General features: G+C 43.2%; 1 protein-coding gene across 1 annotated transcript in view; it reads left to right on the top strand.

The window, feature by feature from the left end:
• Positions 1 to 4,658: 4,658 nt before the first annotated feature.
• EDIL3 (EGF like repeats and discoidin domains 3) overlaps positions 4,659 to 18,455 on the top strand; it is an 862,525-nt gene continuing 848,728 nt past the window's right edge. Inside the window, exon 1 of the mRNA XM_040341735.1 lies at positions 4,659 to 5,102. Within this exon, the coding sequence (XP_040197669.1) occupies positions 5,036 to 5,102 (67 nt within the window). The 5' untranslated portion in view covers positions 4,659 to 5,035. The remainder of the gene's footprint in view (positions 5,103 to 18,455) is intronic.

Genomic DNA, 18,455 nt, shown 5'->3' with positions numbered 1-18,455 from the left:
GCAGACCCTGATGTAAGTGGGAACTCTGATGTACGAGGGAGGGCTGAGGAGTCTGATGTTAAGAGGAGCTCTGTGGACTTTTGAAAAGGCCTGAAGGGGGGTGGTGACCAGAGTCCCCTTATATCAGAGTTCTCCTTTACATCAGAGTCCACACTGTTCCATTTTATATCAGGGTCCACAGAGTCCTTCCTTGCACTGTAAAGGGGAACCCTGCAGAATCTAGTGTTAGGGAGACTCAGTGTTGGATTAAATAAACCTGACCTTCATGTGAAAAAATAAATATTTTGTTTACTTTTTGTTATACCTATGTAGCTATTTACAAACTATGTTTGTAAATAGCTACATGTTTGTAGATACACAATCTAAAGAAATCCGGAATTCGCTGCAAAACTTCACCTTTGTTGATCCTTCATTTAGAGATTATGGCCCGGATTCACAAAGCACTTACGCCGGTGTATATCAAGTTACGCCGACGTAAGTGCAAATGTGCGCCCTCGTATCTGTGCGCAAGACCCACAAACAGAGATGCGCCTAAAAATAGGCTTCACCCTGCCGACGTAACTTGCTTACGCCGGCGTAGAGTGGGCGCACATTTAGGCTGGGAGCATAGTGCCACTCCCATTGATTAGTCATTCAAACATGCAAATGAGGGAAATACGGCGATTCACGAACCTGCGTGCGCCCGAAGGCTACGAAAGGTGCGCGTAAGTTGTACGTCCGGCATAAAGTTAAGGCCCATAAAGGAGGTGTAACCCAGCAGCAGACATGCAAAGGTCTGCACCAGGGAACACAAGCCGGCGTATTTTACGTTGGACGTGTGTCTGGCTGGGCGTAGGTTAGGTTCATGGCATACGCAGTGATCCGGCGTATTTAGGCAGTTTTTTTCCGACGTGGTTGTGAGCATGCGCAGGGGGATGTGTCCACGTCACGGCGCATGTGCAGTTCGTTAAACATACTTGTCTGGCGCTCAGACCATCATTTGCATGGGGTCACACCTCATTTGCATGGGTTTGCATGGGTCAAGCCCACTTCCACCTACGCCGGCCTGCGCCTTCGAAACCTACACCACAACGACACAGTGTGGGGAGCACTTGCTTCCTGAATTCCATGCTTGCCTCTCTGCGCTGCGTCGGCGTGGCGTACATTGGTTTGCGCTACGGCGGCGTAATGTGCGTCTGCTCTCTGTGAATCTGGACCTATGAGTAAGCGCTAGTCACAACGAGAAATGCGTAAACCTTTACTGTACCCTGCACTGTCTGTAATGTCTTTTGCATGAAGGATCAAAACAATTAATTGTTGTAGCGAATTCCAGATTTCTTTCAAATGTGCATCTGCAGATGAGCTGTGATAGCACCTTCACCTAAACCCTGGCTATACTGTGGATGGATGGATGGATGGATGGATGGATGGATGGATAATGTGCTCATCTGGACTGGCTTTCTCTTCAGTACTACATGTTTGTAGCTTGCATATTGATATAACTTTCTGAACTGTCAGTAAAAAAAATTATTTCGTCAGTAACATTTTTTGCATTGTGTCAGTAAAAAATTGACTGTCAGTAATTTTTTTGTATTGTGTCATTAAATTTCACTTTGAAAGGTTGACAACCCTGGGTTGTGGGCTGCTCTGTGCAATACCGATACCATTGCACAGAGCAGGTATTTGTATAACTTGTTTGTTATTTAACCGTGATTCCGGACTTCTGCCTGCAAGGGTCACCCATGAGCCATCGGCGGACTACTTATGTTGTGATAAGTCACAGCAGTAACCGATCTGGGGGTGTCAGGCACTCGATGTTCTCCAGCACCTTCTGATTGTTGTCAGCAATGCACAGAGAACTGAGATACAGTATGCATAATTGCCTATGTAAACAAGGCATAGCTGAGATCTGACAGGGGGGAAGGGATCAATCCTATGTTCCCCCAATGCAGGGACTAAAATCAATGTCTTCCCCTAGTGAAATCAGCACATCATGTACACAACAATACTAGCTAGGCACACAATTAACCCTTTTATCGCCCTTGATGTTTAACCCTTTGCCAGCCAGTGTCATTAGTACAGTGACAGTGTATATTTTTTAGCACTGATCACTGTATTAGTGTCACTGGTTCCCACAAAGTGTCAAAAGTGTCAGTTAGTGTGCAATTGTCTGCCACAATATTGCAGTCCCGCTATAAGTCACTGAAATTCCATAAATATATCCCATAGTTTGTAAACCAATCAATATATGCTTGTTGTGATTTATTTAATCAAAAACATGTAGCAGAATACAAATTGGCCTACATTTATGAAAAAAATCGATGTTTGGATGTGTTTTATAGAAGAAAGTAACTTTTTTGTATTTTATTGTGCAAAATATAAAAAACTGCCTAGGTGATCAAATATCACTAAAATAAATCTCTATTTGTGGGGAAAAGGCACATCAATTGTATTTGGGTAGTGTCGCATGACAGTGCAATTGTCAGTTAAAGTAATGCAGTGTTGTATCGCAGAAAATGGCCTAGTCATAAAGAGGGGTAAATCTCACAAATGTCAATTGGTTAAAAAAAAAATTGAAACATCTTTTACAACTATTTTAATTTCCTGAAGTCTTTCCTGGTATGTTTTATCCCTCAAGCCTTTCACCAGTTGTGTTGCCTGTCTCTGGACTTGTTTTATCTCATCAATATCTTTGTGTAAATGAGGTCTCCAGAACCGGACACAGTATTGTAAATGAGGTCTCCAGAACTGGACACTGTATTGTAAATGAGGTCTCCAGAACTGGACACTGTATTGTAAATGAGGTCTCCAGAACCGGACACAGTATTGTAAATGAGGTCTCCAGAACTGGACACTGTATTGTAAATGAGGTCTCCAGAACTGGACACTGTATTGTAAATGAGGTCTCCAGAACTGGACACAGTATTGTAAATGAGGTCTCCAGAACTGGACACAGTATTGTAAATGAGGTCTCCAGAACTGGACACTGTATTGTAAATTAGGTCTCCAGAACTGGACACAGTATTGTAAATGAGATCTCCAGAACTGGACACAGTATTGTAAATGAGATCTCCAGAACTGGACACAGTATTGTAAATGAGGTCTCCAGAACTGGTCAAGGTATGGTAAATGAGGTCTCCAGAACCGGTCAAGGTATGGTAAATGAGGTCTCCAGAACCGGACACAGTATTGTAAATGAGGTCTCCAGAACTGGACACAGTATTGTAAATGAGGTCCCCAGAACTGGACACAGTAGTGTAAATGAGGTCTCCAGACCTGGACACAGTATTGTAAATGAGGTCTCCAGAACTGGACACAGTATTGTAAATGAGGTCCCCAGAACTGGACACAGTATTGTAAATGAGGTCTCCAGAACTGGACACAGTATTGTAAAGGAGGTCTCCAGAACTGGACACAGTAATGTTAATGAGATCTCCAGAACTGGACACTGTATTGTAAATGAGGTCTCCAGAACCGGACACTGTATTGTAAATGAGGTCTCCAGAACTGGACTCAGTATTGTAAATGAGGTCTCCAGAACCGGACACAGTATTGTAAATGAGGTCTCCAGAACTGGACGCAGTATTGTAAATGAGATCTCCAGAACTGAACACTGTATTGTAAATGAGGTCTCCAGAACCGGACACAGTATTGTAAATGAGATCTCCAGAACTGGACACAGTATTGTAAATGAGGTCTCCAGAACTGGACACAGTATTGTAAATGAGGTCTCCAGAACTGGACACAGTAGTGTAAATGAGGTCTCCAGAACTGGTCAAGGTATGGTAAATGAGGTCTCCAGAACCGGACACAGTATTGTAAATGAGGTCTCCAGAACTGGACACAGTATTGTAAATGAGGTCCCCAGAACTGGACACAGTAGTGTAAATGAGGTCTCCAGAACTGGACTCAGTATTGTAAATGAGGTCTCCAGAACCGGACACAGTATAGTAAATGAGGTCTCCAGAACTGGACACAGTATTGTAAATGAGGTCTCCAGAACTGGACGCAGTATTGTAAATGAGATCTCCAGAACTGAACACTGTATTGTAAATGAGGTCTCCAGAACCGGACACAGTATTGTAAATGAGGTCTCCAGAACTGGACTCAGTATTGTAAATGAGGTCTCCAGAACCGGACACAGTATAGTAAATGAGGTCTCCAGAACTGGACACAGTATTGTAAATGAGGTCTCCAGAACTGGACGCAGTATTGTAAATGAGATCTCCAGAACTGAACACTGTATTGTAAATGAGGTCTCCAGAACCGGACACAGTATTGTAAATGAGATCTCCAGAACTGGACACAGTATTGTAAATGAGGTCTCCAGAACTGGACACAGTAGTGTAAATGAGGTCTCCAGAACTGGACACAGTAGTGTAAATGAGGTCTCCAGAACTGGACTCAGTATTGTAAATGAGGTCTCCAGAACTGGACACTGTATTGTAAATGAGGTCTCCAGAACCGGACACAGTATTGTAAATGAGGTCTCACTAAGGATGTATATAGATCTAGGGGCTGCACATCCCATCCATCTAGGATCCTGTGTCTATTCTTTGTCTCCTGTAGCCCAGGGTGGATTCTGAGTACATGCCTGCACACCAGTCTTCCAATACTAACACCATCATTGGGGTTACAGAGCCTTTAAGAGAAGAGGTGTGTAGCAAAGCCCAAGTGAGAAGGATGAAGTAAGTGAGCTGCAGGAGGAGCAGGTGTCTGGGCGGTGCGATCCCTTCTCCCCATCCTCAGTGTGTATTGCGATCCTCTCTCTGCTCCTTCCCATTCTCTCCTCCAGCACAAGGAGGTCGGTGTGTGAGCGGAGGGACGGAGCCGGGACTCCCTGTCTTCTTATTATACACTCTCCGGCCAGCCGGCTCCCAGCTCTCATCTCCCAGCCTCCTCTCCCAGCCTCCTCTCCTTCCACCACCCATCTGCCCGGATACTGGCCATCGCTAGGAATACTAAGGACCATTGGGGACCTCTTCCCGGACCGGACTGTGTCTTTCCTGGGGACATCATTTGCACAGCTTCTCCTATCATTTAGTGACCCACAACCATGATTCCGACGGGGATCACATGCCTCCTGATCAGCCTCAGCCTTTGGGTCCCTCTGCTAGTAGAAGGTAAGTGACGATGATGTGTCCGGCACTTTAATTGCAACTTACCTGGATGGAGTGACAGCTCCGGAGTTGTGCACCGGGGACACCGGGAAGGGATGGGTGACGTGATCCTCTCTGAGCACGGGGGACAAGCCGGAGCTCCGAATGGATTAGCCTCCTGCCATCTGCACACATCATCTGCTTTCCAAGGGTCCTAATGAGATGACAGGGAAAGGGCTTAATTGTAATCCCTATCAGCGGTTATCCGCATGGCACTGCTCCCCATCCCTACCATCTCCATCCTTCTCTCCATCTCTTCCCATCCCTCTCATCTCCATCCTTCTCTCCATCTCTTCCCATCCCTCTCATCTCCATCCTTCTCTCCATCTCTTCCCATCTCCATCCTTCTCTCCATCTCTTCCCCTCTCCATCCTTCTCTCCATCCTTCTCTCCATCTCTCCCCATCTCCATCCTTCTCTCCATCTCTTCCCATCCCTCTCATCTCCATCCTTCTCTCCATCTCTTCCCATCTCCATCCTTCTCTCCATCTCTTCCCATCTCCATCCTTCTCTCCATCTCTCCCCATCTCCATCCTTCTCTCCATCTCTTCCCATCCCTCTCATCTCCATCCTTCTCTCTCTTCCCATCCCTCTCATCTCCATCCTTCTCTCTCCATCTCTTCCCATCCCTCTCATCTCCATCCTTCTCTCCATCTCTTCCCATCCCTCTCATCTCCATCCTTCTCTCCATCCTTCTCTCCATCTCCTCCCATCCCTCTCATCTCCATCCTTCTCTCCATCCTTCTCTCTCTTCCCATCCCTCTCATCTCCATCCTTCTCTCCATCTCTTCCCATCCCTCTCATCTCCATCCTTCTCTCTCTTCCCATCCCTCTCATCTCCATCCTTCTCTCTCCATCTCTTCCCATCCCTCTCATCTCCATCCTTCTCTCCATCTCTTCCCATCCCTCTCATCTCCATCCTTCTCTCCATCCTTCTCTCCATCTCCTCCCATCCCTCTCATCTCCATCCTTCTCTCCATCCTTCTCTCTCTTCCCATCCCTCTCATCTCCATCCTTCTCTCCATCTCTTCCCATCCCTCTCATCTCCATCCTTCTCTCTCTTCCCATCCCTCTCATCTCCATCCTTCTCTCTCCATCTCTTCCCATCCCTCTCATCTCCATCCTTCTCTCCATCTCTTCCCATCCCTCTCATCTCCATCCTTCTCTCCATCCTTCTCTCCATCTCCTCCCATCCCTCTCATCTCCATCCTTCTCTCCATCCTTCTCTCTCTTCCCATCCCTCTCATCTCCATCCTTCTCTCTCCATCTCTTCCCATCCCTCTCATCTCCATCCTTCTCTCCATCCTTCTCTCCATCTCTTCCCATTCCTCTCATCTCCATCCCTCTCTCCATCCTTCTCTCCATCTCTTCCCATCCCTCTCATCTCCATCCTTCTCTCTCCATCTCTTCCCATCCCTCTCATCTCCATCCTTCTCTCCATCTCTTCCCTCTCTTCCCATCCCTCTCATCTCCATCCTTCTCTCCATCTCTTCCCTCTCTTCCCATCCCTCTCATCTCCATCCTTCTCTCCATCTCTCCCCATCTCCATCCTTCTCTCCAGCTCTTCCCATCCCTCTCATCTCCATCCTTCTCTCCATCCTTCTCTCCATCCCTCTCATCTCCATCCTTCTCATCACCATCCTTCTCTCCATCCTTCTCTCCATCCCTCTCATCTCCATCCCTATCATCTCCATCCCTCTCATCTCCATCTCTTCCCACTCTTCTCCTCCTCAGCCCTGTCCTTTCCATCCCTCTCCTTTCCCGGTGTAGATTGCAGTGATGGGAGATGCAGCAAAGCCTTGGAAATTTGGCTGGAAAGGCAGAGAGGACCACTTCTGCATTGCTTTCCTACAAGACCCCCAATTATGAGTGCTGTAACTTTATGCTTTACTGGGGCTTTAGAAATACATTTCTGTCTTTAAAAGTTGCATAGTAATATTTCATCATTAAAAGTTGAATTGGATTTGTGCTGGGGTTGGAATTGGTGCAGCTAGGTCATAAAGAGTTAAATCATGACAGTTTCTTTCCACCTTCATGGTAAGCATACGAGTAGAAGAGGGATGTGTTTTGCACCTTCTATTTAGCTGGGCTGCACATTCCAGTATCTTAGCCTGACCCTCTACACAGAACTTCTGTGTTGAACTCAGTACCTAGTCTGTGCCGCCAGCCTGTCCTGGGCAGTACATCCCAGTCTGTACCTAGTCTATGCCCCTAGCCTGTCCTGGTAGTACATCCCAGTGTGTACCTAGTGTATGCCAGCAGCCTGTCCTGGGCAGTACATCCCAGTCTGTACCTAGTGTATGCCAGCAGCCTGTCCTGGGCAGTACATCCCAGTCTGTACCTAGTGTATGCCACCAGCCTGTCCTGGGCAGTACATCCCAGTCTGTACCTAGTGTATGCCAGCAGCCTGTCCTGGATAGTACATCCCAGTCTGTACCTAGTGTATGCCAGCAGCCTGTCCTGCACAGTACATCCCAGTCTGTGCCTAGCCTATGCCCCTAGCCTGTCCTGGTAGTACATCCCAGTGTGTACCTAGTCTATGCCCTTAGCCTGCCCTGGTAGTACATCCCAGTCTGTACCTAGTCTATGCCTCTTGCCTGTCCTGGTAGTACATCCCAGTCTGTACCTAGCCTTTGCCCCCAGCCTGCCCTGGTAGTACATCCCAGTCTGTACCTAGTCTATGCCTCTTGCCTGTCCTGGTAGTATATCCCAGTCTGTACCTAGTCTATGCCTCTTGCCTGTCCTGGTAGTAGATCCCAGTCTGTGCCCAGCCTATGCCCTTGCCTGTCCTGGTAGTACATCCCAGTCTGTACCTAGTCTAAGCGCCCAGCCTGTCCTGGGATCCCAGTCAGTACCTAGTCTGTGTCGCTAGCCTATCTTGGGCAGTACATTCCAGTCTGTATGTGTATGCCACCAGCCTGTCCTGGACAGTACAGCCCAGTCTGTACCTAGCCTATGCCCTTAGCCTGTCCTGGTAGTTTCTCCCAGTCTGTACCTAGTCTATGCCCCCAGCCTGTCCTGGGTTATACATCTCAGTCAGTACCTAGTCTATGCCCCCAGCCTATCCTGGGTTATACATCCCAGTCAGTACCTAGTCTATGCCCCCAGTCTGTCCTGGGTTGTACATCACAGTCTGTAGCTAGTCTATGCCCCCAGCCTGTCCTGGGTTGTACATCACAGTCTGTACCTAGTCTATGCCCCCCACCCTGTACCTGGGTTGTACATACCAGTCTGTACCTAGTCTATGCCCCCCACCCTGTACCTGGGTTGTACATACCAGCCTGTAACTAGTCTATGCCCCAACACTGGACTTGGGTTGTACATCCTAGTCTGTACCTAGTCTAGGCTCTCAGTCTTTACGTGGGCTGTACATCTTAGTCTGTACCTAGTCTATGTCCCCAGTCTTTAACTGGGTTAAACATTCCAGTCTACACCTAGCCTATGCCCCTAACCTATACCTGGATCATATACCCCAGCCTATACCTGGACTATTTACCCTATTCTGTATCCAGTTTATATATCTTAGCCTGTACCTGTAATACACACCCTAGCTTGTACCTGGACCATGCCCCCTAGTCTGTATCTATAATATACATTTTAGCCTGTACCTGAACTATGCACTCTAGCATGTACTTGGGTTATACATCCCCCCCAGTCTATACTTAGTTTATGCCCCATAGTTTGTACTTAGAAAATGTCCTCTATCCTATTTCTGGATTATACTTCCAAATGTGTACCTAACCCATACATCCCAGACTTCACCTAGTCTGTGTATCCCATCCTGTACATGGTCTATACACCCAGCATGTACTTGGTTTATATACTTCAGAATGTACCTTGTATATACCTCCCACCATGTACCTGAGCTATGTATTCCGCTACGTACCTCTTGTAAACACCACAGCCTATACCTCATCTATGCATCCCAGGCTTTACCTATTTTTTTCAGAGTCTATACCTGAAATATGCAATTAACTTGGTACCTTTGCTATAAACTCCAGCCCATACCTGGGCTATGCACCTTCCCTGCACCTGAGTTGTGCACCCTGCCCCGTGTCTGAGTTATGCACCTCAGTCTGTACCTAACTTACTGTATAAACTCTAGCCTGTACCTGGTCTATGCACACCAGCCAATGCATAGTTTGTGCAACCCAGGCAGTGCCCAGGCTATGCAGCTTAAATTATGCCCGTTATTTTAAATGCAGCTTACACCTGGCTTCACCCCTGCCAGTGGGCTTCTTTACTCTAGCCTTACTCTGAGATCTTCTCTCCACTTTGCACTTGCTTCATTTTTCTTTTGAACTTTATGTCGTATTTAGATTTTATGCTGCCCTAGGCATTGTGATTAAATGCTTTCTAATTAGCAAACCACACATTCCTCACTATGCAGATCTTCTTCTTTATTACAGTTGTTGCACAAATGGCTAGTAAAGGAAAAGGAACATTAAAAAAATAAAAAATAAAATGCACAACTCACCTAATAACAGTTGCTTGCCCCAACTGAACAGTGGTGCCTTAATCAAGTGCCTAGTTGCCTATATATTAGATGCGTCCCTGACCTGTGGCTAATGCGGGGCTATGTGCCCTTGCCTGCTGTGTATCTCTGCCTTCTCCTAAACTCTGCACCTTTGCTGAAGATCTATCTGCTCTTGTGGCTGGCACCTGTTCTGCGATTCGAATAGCTCCCTAACTTCGCTTGTTAGGGGGAAAGGGTCTTGTTAAATGCAGACGATTCATCATGGCTTGTAGGAGTAGGTCTATGGATGAAAGGAATAGATGAGATTAGTGCTTACTAGACTGTGTAGTTCGTTTTCTTTGCCTGAAAGATAATGAAGCCTTTGGGGCTTTAAATTGTGTGAACAGGCACTGATCTGATCTCCCAAATTAATATAAATATCACAATGGGAGTGACCGCATCCATAAAATAAATCCCTTTCTCCCTCAGTATAAAGGCTGTTCCATATTTCCTCCGTGTCAACCTCTGCTCCCATGAACAGTTCTGATTTAGAACATCTGTATCAATCTACAGGAACAAAAAAAAAGAAGAAGAAGAAGACACTATTAACCGAAAGGCATCGTATAGCTAGAGCGAGATGCATTTTGTTTATTTGGCTAGTGTGCAGCATATAGATTTATCTACCAATGAAACAAGTGTGCAATCAGTAAAGCCAACATTGCTGTCATTAGATTATAGATTGGAACAAAAAGTCAAAAGGTATCCGGAACAGCTTTAATAAGCACTTGGACTCAGCAAATGATTTTGCTCTTAAGAGACATATTTTCCGGTGCATTTGCAGGTATTGATTGTCCCTGCACTTAGGTCCTGAGATGAAATGAATGCGATTCCTGCACCCACCCTTAGCTTTGGTAATATTCCCCCTGTAGTCACCCCAACCAGTTTGGATGATGAGGGCAGTTCTAAAGCCTCGTACACACGTCCGAGGAACTCGACGGGCGAAACACTTCGATTTGCTCCTCGAGTTCCTTTGTGAAGCCGCCGAGCCAAATTTTCCCATTCCCGTCGAGGAAAAAGAAGCTTTCTTTTTGGCCCGACGAGATCCTCGACAGTTTCCTCGTTGAAAAGTGTACACACGACCGGTTTCCTCGTTGAAAAGTGTACACACGACCGGTTTCCTCTGCAAAAAAAAAAAAAAACAGCAAGCTTCTTGCTGGTTTTTGCCGAGAAACTTGGTCGTGTGTACGAGGCTTTAAGCCTCGTACACACAACCGAGTTTCTCGGCAAAAACCAGCAAGAAGCTTGCTGGGTTTTTTTTTTGCTGAGGAAACCGGTCGTGTGTACACTTTTCGACGAGGAAATTGTTGAGGATCTCGTCGGGCCAAAAAGAAAGCATGTCTTCCAAATTTGGCTCGCCGAGATCCTCGGCAGCTTCACAAGGAACTCGACGAGCAAAACTATGTGTTTCGCCCGTCGAGTTCCTCTGACGTGTGTACGAGGCTTTAGAAGAAGCGCCGATCTTACTGCAGAGACTGCAGACTCACTTGTGGTTATAGTCCAGCCATTAAAAAAGTCTAATTAGGGTTTCCTAGATTTGTTTAGCTCAGATCTACTCCTTCTTCGGTGGTTATTTAACCTGTGCACAGATATCCAGACAGTCCCAGTTGGTGTCTTCAGGACTTAAATGCCTTAATAAAACCATCATACAGACTTTTGACCTCAACGATCCCTTGAGTACTGATTAGGAAGTGATGCACTTGTTCTTTTCAGAAAAAAATAAAGAATTTAAGGAGAATGATGCAGCACATCCTTGCAGCTGTCCTTAAAACAGTTCTTGTTTTTGTTTTATTTCTTTAATATATATTCCTTTTATATGATGCTCTGGCAGATGCTAGTTCGATCACAGCATATTTAGACAGATGTTATTTTAATGATGCTACACCGTATAAACGCAAAGGCGACTTGGTAGATTGGAAGAGGAAAAATGAGCTTCATTAACATACAAACAGTCTTTTTTTTTTTTTATGCAATGTGGGCTTGAGGTTTGTTTTTGTAACTGTTTGGGTTTATTATTATGTTTCTGGCTTGTTTGATGCTACTTAGCTATCAGCATCACAAGAGGTAATATAACGTGGCTTTCCTCCCTCTCATTTTTTTTCTAGTAGTATTATAGGAATCCTTTTATTATAGGCCCTACCCATGAATAATTTTTACTTTTAAAATGAAACCAATGGATCAGTCATCAAACTGAATATTGTATCCGCTGATAAATATTTCATCAGTATGGGCCATACTAAAAATTCAATAACATTTCATACAGTTGCAGGAGGCATGTGACGTTATGCAATCTGTCACAATGGCTAACGCTCATGTCTTAATCCTTTAAGCAAAATGTACCCCATTAAGGTTTAGACAAATTCATTTGTTTTACAGATTGACTTGCCTGGGTAGCTTCAATTCCCTTTTCTGTCAAAAATGAACTATTGAAACAGAGATGAGAGATCATATAATTCACTCGCTATGAAACCCCTTCGTCAATTAAATATTCATTTGAAGAAAAATCTACTTTTTCATAAAAAAAAAATTCTAGTATCACAGATTGCTCATTTAAGATAATAGACTGGCCTCTGATGCAACAGTTACAAAAGTAATAACATGTCCTTTTTTTCTTTCTCACCTTCTCTCTCTAAGGATAATCAATCAGTTTAACATAGTTCCCTGTAAAAACTTGTTTAACAAAATCCGATTTGTGGAAAAAAAATGAGAATGACCTCTTTCTCTAATAAGCTTTCAATTGTTCTAACCAAAAGTTGATGGCTACAAAGTTTCAGATTATGATATTTGATTTTTAAGTACATTGGAATGCCAACAGTCTGGCCAACGAGCTGTAAAATTGAACGTCGTCCTTCCTTAAAATGTGTTATTTGCCAAATTACAGAGCCTTCCAGGTTTAGTGCGCTTTAACATTTACATTAGGGAACAAGTGTGGATGATTTTCTGTTTTCCCGATGAGTGAAAACTAATGGATTTTTTTTAGAGTGGTTGGTGCCCACTGTAGCCTTACATTTAAATGAGTCTAAATGGTACGTGTCTTTAAAGAAGAAGCTGAATGCTCTGCTTAGTATCTAATTTTAAAAGAGCTATTTAGCATTTATTGATATTGTAGATATTTTTTTCAAGTTTTGTTCCTGGCTATAAAGGGACAAAGTTATCCGTGCAAAACTGATGAGTATAGTATTAAGAACAGAGAATGACCATGTGGCCAAAGAGATCTGGTCATTCATATTTTGTTGTGTGTATTCTTAAAGTTGACCTGTGTTTTTCCATGCTTTGATCTGCCTGCCGTGCTTTTGAATAATTACCGGTATTTAAGTCATGTGTGGTGCCAATGACCCATTATTGTAGAGTATAGGGTGCAGAGAACAGTGCGAATAGGTAAACCACAGTACTGACCAATCAGATCTTTGTTAACTGACAATGGAAAATTTAACTTTCCTACTGTTTGCTCTGAGTTACAGCACTTTCCGTCATTATTTCTCTTTGCAATACCTTATTGAGTATCTCACATCACTTTTAATTCATTCAGTGTACAACTATTTGTTAAACAGATACTCCTCGTTTAACGACTTACCTGTTTAATGACCATTCGGACTTACGACCAGCTCTCCCCACCCAAACAACGTGCCATACATCATTGTATTGTACAGTACAGGATATTCGTTTGTGTTCTGTACTTATGCAAATTAAATCAACGTTATTGAGCTGGAGTTTTGTGTTTAGACCTTTTTTTCACAATACAGTACAGTACAGTAGTTAAGAATGCTTAAAATATTGATTACTTGTGGCTCCTCATTTAACAACCAATTTGTTTAACGACCTGGTCGTTAAGTCAGCAGAGCCTGTACTGAACATAACAGTCACATGACTAAAAATAATGATTGTTTTGACAAATAATGATTGTTGTGGCAAATATTGTCTTGAGTATTGTACTTTTAGACTCATTGGAAAATGTATTGGTGTAAATGTATGTAAATCCAATACTTACTTTTTACTTTTAAAAAACATGTGACAGTTAAGACTTCTATCAGTGTTTTTTTTTTCCCTTTTTTTATATTTACATTCATTTCCTGTCTCAAAGACCCAACAGGAATCAAAGAGATCTCTGTAAAGTGTGGAGATATACTCTCTTAAACAGTTGTCACAAGAACAGGTTTACCTTTTTAGAACTGTCCTCGTTACCTCCTGTACCTGTGATAACTCAAAACTTTTTGAATCTTCCATTACTTTTTGTACCATAAACAATGGTCACCAGGACCAGTACAGGGGGTGACTCTCCCCAATAGGGTCACAGACAGCAATTAAAAAAAAAAAAAAAAAAAAAAAAGATTTCTTACCTTTCCACATTCAATCCAAAACTAAAAAAAGTTTTGGTTTTGCATACCCTTACGGCGCCTGCGCACCGACGTTGGGCTACTTTCGGAAACTCGTGACGCGCTGTATGCGATGGTCGGAAGGCTGTCAATCAAATAGGAATGCCCAGTCCCGCAGCCCATACCCGGAAGCCACGGAGAACATCGATCTCTAAAACGGTAAGTACTGCATTGATTTAAAAAAAAAACACCCTGCTTCCCGTAATTAGCCTCAATCTAATGTTAAAAATAGATTTTTTGGGTGAACCTCCACTTTAATGTGTAGATTTAGACTTTTTGATCCCACCCCATTTGCCTGCCAAGCCTTCTCTGCAATTGTTAAGGTTGTCCCTTACTTTAAAAGACCAATTAGGAGGAGGCATCACCAAGCTCAGTTCAAGATTAGCAAAAAATGTCATCTGCTTGATTCTAGATGTTGGTTCATTTCTTAAAAAAATATGCACGTTTTTAATCAGCACGTGTTTACTTAAAGGAAGATCCTGCATTTTATATTATGGTGACGGGCTGGTCTGTTGTCCCTGTGCTTGTCCCATTAATAAGTTGTTTGAAGATGATAATCATGTGGATAATGCTGGTCATTGAAAAATTAACTCCATATTCCAGTGATCACAAACTCAGTTCAAGTCCCAGTTCCATTTGAAGATCCAGTCTAAGTCCAAAATTAAGGGAAAAAAATCAGTATATTTCAGTATATTGAATGGCTTGACAAATGTCATTTGAAAGTACTGCAATATTTTATTTGCTTTAACATTCCATTTCAAAATGAACGCTGTTAGAAATTTGTTTAAAGCGGGAGTTCACCCATTTCTAAATTTTTTTTTTTTCTTCCCCTAGATTCCTGCTCGTTCGGTCTAGGGGAATCGGCTATTTGTATTAAAATAGGTGCAGTACTTACCCGTTTTCGAGCTGCATCTTCTTCCGTCGCTTCCGGGTATGGTCTTCGGGAGCGGGCGTTCCTTCTTGATTGACATTCTTCCGAGAGGCTTCCGACGGTCGCATCCATCGCGTCACTCGTAGCCGAAAGAAGCCGAACGTCGGTGCGGCTCTATACTGCGCCTGCGCACCGACGTTCGGCTTCTTTCGGAAAATCGTGACGCGATGGATGCGACCGTCGGAAGCCTCTCGGAAACCTGTCAATCAAGAAGGAACGCCCATTCCCGAAGCCCATACCCGGAAGCGACGGAGAGGATGCATCTCGTAAACGGGTAAGTACTGCACATATTTTAAAATAAATAGCCGATTCCCCTAGTAATAACGAGCAGGAAGCGAAGGGGGAAAAGTGCCCTCTAAGGGTGAACCCCCGCTTTAAGAAAGAATTTCCATCCTGCTCCTTCAAATTTTCTTGTCACTGTGGATGAAAATGAATGTCGATTTGCCCCCACAAATGATTTGAAAATTGAATGAACATTCTTAAAATGAAAGATGTTCTACTGGTGTAAGGCCAGTATAAGGTATCATGAACATGTTGTGGAGCTGAAGAATCCTTAGTCTGAATCCCAAGTTAGAGCTATAACCAAAAACTTTTTTAAACATTACATTTTTATTGGGTTAACAAAAGAGAATACATGGTCATAAGCATGAAAAAAATAAAGCAAAGTAGTACAGGATTTACCATACGCAAACAAGGTATAAGTGCAATTTCAGTGTAACATATTCAATCACTCTACCGTATGCTCCACGATTTTTGGAACGTATTGAATGACAGTGAATTGAGAGCCAGTAGTTTCTCATACATTTTATTCAAATTTATGATACCAATCACTTCTGAAAGGTTAGGAGCTATGACTTCCACTGCCTTAGAATAAGGGATCGAACTGCTAGGAATATGTGTGACAACTTTTCTATGATCTTTCGGGTATGTGTCTACCCCTGAATTGAGTAAGACCAGTTCAGGGAATAAAAACTCTTTGTTGTTAAAAACTCATCAATAGTTCTCATGTACCTCTCTTCGTAATAAAGTTTGTAGCTAATTGAATTGTTTGCGATTAGAGTAGTGACATTCAGTTGTCGATTTATAATGTGTTCTAAGGCAGGCTTGTTCATCTGCTCAAAGTGCAAGACCCAAATGGATAATCAGATGAGCCTTCTAAGCTGACTCTCACAAAGCAGGTGGCTAGATTACACAAATACACTGTGGCATGTTAAGTAGCAGGAATGGCATATATATTATTTGGAAGCAATAGCCCATCGCTAGCTATTTTTTTTTTGGCTGGGGTTGGGCTTTAACTTGCTTGTGAAATAAAGCATCAAGTAACTCATTGAAATGTAGTGCTCTAGTATGTTGTCAGGCATAAAATCTAATTTCTTGTGAGTTTAATCTAATAAAAAACATTTTATGCATCAAGATATTGAATAAAGTCAAACTTTTAAAATGTGATTCATGGATTAATTTTAGTAAATTATTTGTTGGGGTTTTACAACTCTTCCTACAAAGTTCACCAAATAGAGAACCTTATTCAAAATATATATTTTTCATTCCTCCTTTTTAACTCACTTTGCTATTAGAAATCATTACGTGTTTTCCATATCTAAAGCCTCGTACACACGACCAAGGAACTCAACGGGCGAAACACATCGTTTTCCTCGTCAAGTTCCTTGTTAGGCTGTCGAGAAACTCGAAAAGCCAAGTTTCTCCATTCCTGTCGAGGAAATAGAGAACTTGCTCTCTTTTTGGCTCGTCGAGTTTCTCGACAGTTTCCTCAACGAAAATGTACACACGACCGGTTTCCTCGGCAAAAAAATATCTCCCAGCAAGTTTCTTCACAGTATTAAAGTGGACCTTAAAGTGGGAGTAAACTCCCATGGATGATTTTTACATAAAGGTAAGCCTATAGTAAGGCTTACCTATAGGTACAGTAAATATCTCCCAAACATGCACCGTTTAGGAGATATTTACTTGTGAAGCCGCCGGTGACATCTTTGGCACATGCGTTCTGAAGGAACGGCATACCGTGCTGTTCCATCAGAGCCCTGTGCAGTGAACAGCGGCTTCCGTGTGCATGCACAGAAGTGTCGTTATTGCAGTTTGTCTAATCAAAAGACCAGAGCCCGCCAATATGCAATGCATGCTAGCTCATTATAACTTTGCCTTGCAAGTTTCAAAAATAAATAAATGGCGGTTTACTACCACTTTATTTGGAACATTAAAGTGGGTCACTCAAAAATGAGGGCTTGCTTTTTTAGGGAGAACATTCTTGTTCTCTACACAGAGTTTTTTTGGAGTTGATCCCTTCAAGAGTGTGAGGATTGCTGGGATACTTGAAGAGCAACGTATGCAAATATAAAGTCTTGGACACTCCAGTTGGTTGGAAAACAATGATTACTATATTGATGTATGTCATAAAATATAGCCAACACGTTTCAAAGGATTTGGAAATCCTCTTCATGACTTTGGTAGTGTTACATCTGTTGGTCATGGGGATTGCAGTTGGTGTCCTTATATGAAAGGATCATTATATAAAAATATATTATTACACACCAATAAAGTGGTCATTATTCTCTAACCAGTTGGAGGTTTCCAAGTCTTTTATTCACATGGTGTGGAGGCATGGTGTTCTACCCCTGCCTCCCTAATCTTTACAGTGCAGAACAAGTCATGGTAAGCTTACACTTAACTTTTTCCTACAGTCTTCTGGCAGCTCTGGTCATATTATGGTTCATTCTTCTTCTTCTTCAGCAACAGTGTTAGGCGGTTCTTCCTCCTAGTCAGTTTGTTGTCCAAATACTGAGCTATGAGCACCATGCTGTCCAGGAGTACTGCGATCCCAGGTCAGGGGGATGAAGCACCACCAGGGCATAGAACAGGTGCACTTCAAACCAGGTATGTGAGTGAGTGAGGGACCTTGTCTTTGAGGCCTCGTACACACGACCGAGAATCTCGTCGTAAATTAAACGTTGTTTTCCTCAACAAGTTTTTTGTCAAGCTTGTTGAGAATCTTGTCAAGCTTTCTTTGCATACACATTGTCAATACAAAATCTCGTCGTTCTCAAACGCGGTGACGTACAACACGTACAACGGCACTATAAAGGGGAAGTTCCATTCCATTGGCGCCACCCTTGGGGCTGCTTTTGCTAATCTCGTGTTACCGCGTGTTAGTAAAAGTTTGGTGAGAGACGATTCGCGCTTTTCAGTCTGTTACAGCATGACGAATGTGCTATCTCCATTACAAACGCTACTTTTATCGAAGGTGCGCTCACATCTCATACTTTATTCTGAGCATGCGCGGGTTTTTAAGCATACACACGAACGCGTTTCTCGTCGTAAACCAGCCCGATGGGAAACACGACAAAGAAATTGAGACTCCCGAGGAGAAAAAAGAGAACTTGTTCTCTTTTTTTCTCGTCGAGATCCACAGTAGTTTTCGCGACGAAAAACATACACACGACCGTTTTCCTCTGCAAAAAAGCTCTGCCCGTATTTTTCTTGATGGAT

Source organism: Rana temporaria, chromosome 1, assembly GCF_905171775.1.
Source record: "Rana temporaria chromosome 1, aRanTem1.1, whole genome shotgun sequence".
Lineage (NCBI taxonomy): Eukaryota > Metazoa > Chordata > Amphibia > Anura > Ranidae > Rana > Rana temporaria.
Note: the sequence above shows the minus strand (reverse complement) of the source record. Positions and strands in the feature narration are given on the sequence as shown.